We start from the raw sequence: 1,013 nt of genomic DNA, 5'->3' as shown, positions 1-1,013 counted from the left end.
GCAGGGCTCCTTCCAGCTCCTGAAGTCCTCGTCGTCCCCTGCGGTAGTGTGCTCGGGCTCATCGTTGGCATCAAAGTCATCCTCCAGGGGCCCATCGAGGAAGTCCCCACTGTCATTCTCCTCGACCTCTGCATCAACATCAAACACCTGGTCGTTCTTCTTGAACTTGTCCACCAGGGCCGACACAGACTCAGTATGCGTCTCACTGTCCCACTGGGTGAACTGGAAGCCGGCCAGGGCAGGGCAGAGCTGGCGACCTTCCACACACTGCTGCAGGGGCGCTTTCAGGTCTGCCATCTCTACCCAGCCCAAGTCTGGCAGCTCAAGGGACTCCCCAGTGGAGAGAGGCTGGGCATTGGAAGGGAAAAGCAGCTCGCTCTGGTAGTCCTGGCAGCACAGGGAGGAGAGAAACACCCCTGCTGTGCTGCACTCATCGAAGGAGGCTGCCGTCCTCTGAAACATGGGATCCACCTCACACTTTCGATCTGCTTCAGAGACATTGAGGTTGCTTATATTCTGCTCGATGGTTTTGCAGGAATGCTTCTTCTTTGGTTTTGGAGCCTTTCTGGTTGTTCCTGTTTCAGCAGTGCTTCCCTCTGTACCAGGGTCCTCTGCTTCTTCCACAGATGGGGCGTCTTTGCCAAGCCCCCCCAAGACTCTGTATGCATCAGCATGGACGACATCTACACGCACAGCATAGATTTTGGTGCTGGCGTCCAGGGTACCAGCAGCTACTTTAAAGTTGGTTGGTTCAGTGTCCTTCTGTTTAAGGATCTCTGACATAAAATCAATCAAGTGCAAGCCGACAGCATTCTTGGTAGTGATTTTGTTTTCAGTAGACAGCTTGATACATGTGGAGTAATGCTCTGTAATCTGGGTGTTTGTAAATTTAGGAATTGTAGCTGAAACATCAACATTCCTGCTGGAGGGGGAGGAGAGGAGGTGAGGTGAGTCTGTGCTGAACTGCAGGTCAAAGACCCTGGAGCGCCTCCGCTCCAGTCGCTCCTTCTCAT

The 1,013-nt window shown here is 53.4% G+C and overlaps 1 protein-coding gene across 1 annotated transcript in view; it reads right to left on the bottom strand.

The window, feature by feature from the left end:
• LOC101570210 (condensin complex subunit 2-like) overlaps positions 1 to 1,013 on the bottom strand; it is a 50,712-nt gene that overhangs the window by 36,669 nt on the left and 13,030 nt on the right. Inside the window, exon 3 of the mRNA XM_012513770.1 lies at positions 3 to 1,005. Coding sequence (XP_012369224.1) covers positions 3 to 1,005 — 1,003 coding nt within the window. The remainder of the gene's footprint in view (positions 1 to 2; positions 1,006 to 1,013) is intronic.

Source organism: Octodon degus, unplaced genomic scaffold (assembly GCF_000260255.1).
Source record: "Octodon degus isolate 3935 unplaced genomic scaffold, OctDeg1.0 scaffold00018, whole genome shotgun sequence".
In the NCBI taxonomy this organism is placed as follows: Eukaryota; Metazoa; Chordata; class Mammalia; order Rodentia; family Octodontidae; genus Octodon; species Octodon degus.
This window is presented reverse-complemented; position numbering and strand designations above follow the sequence as displayed.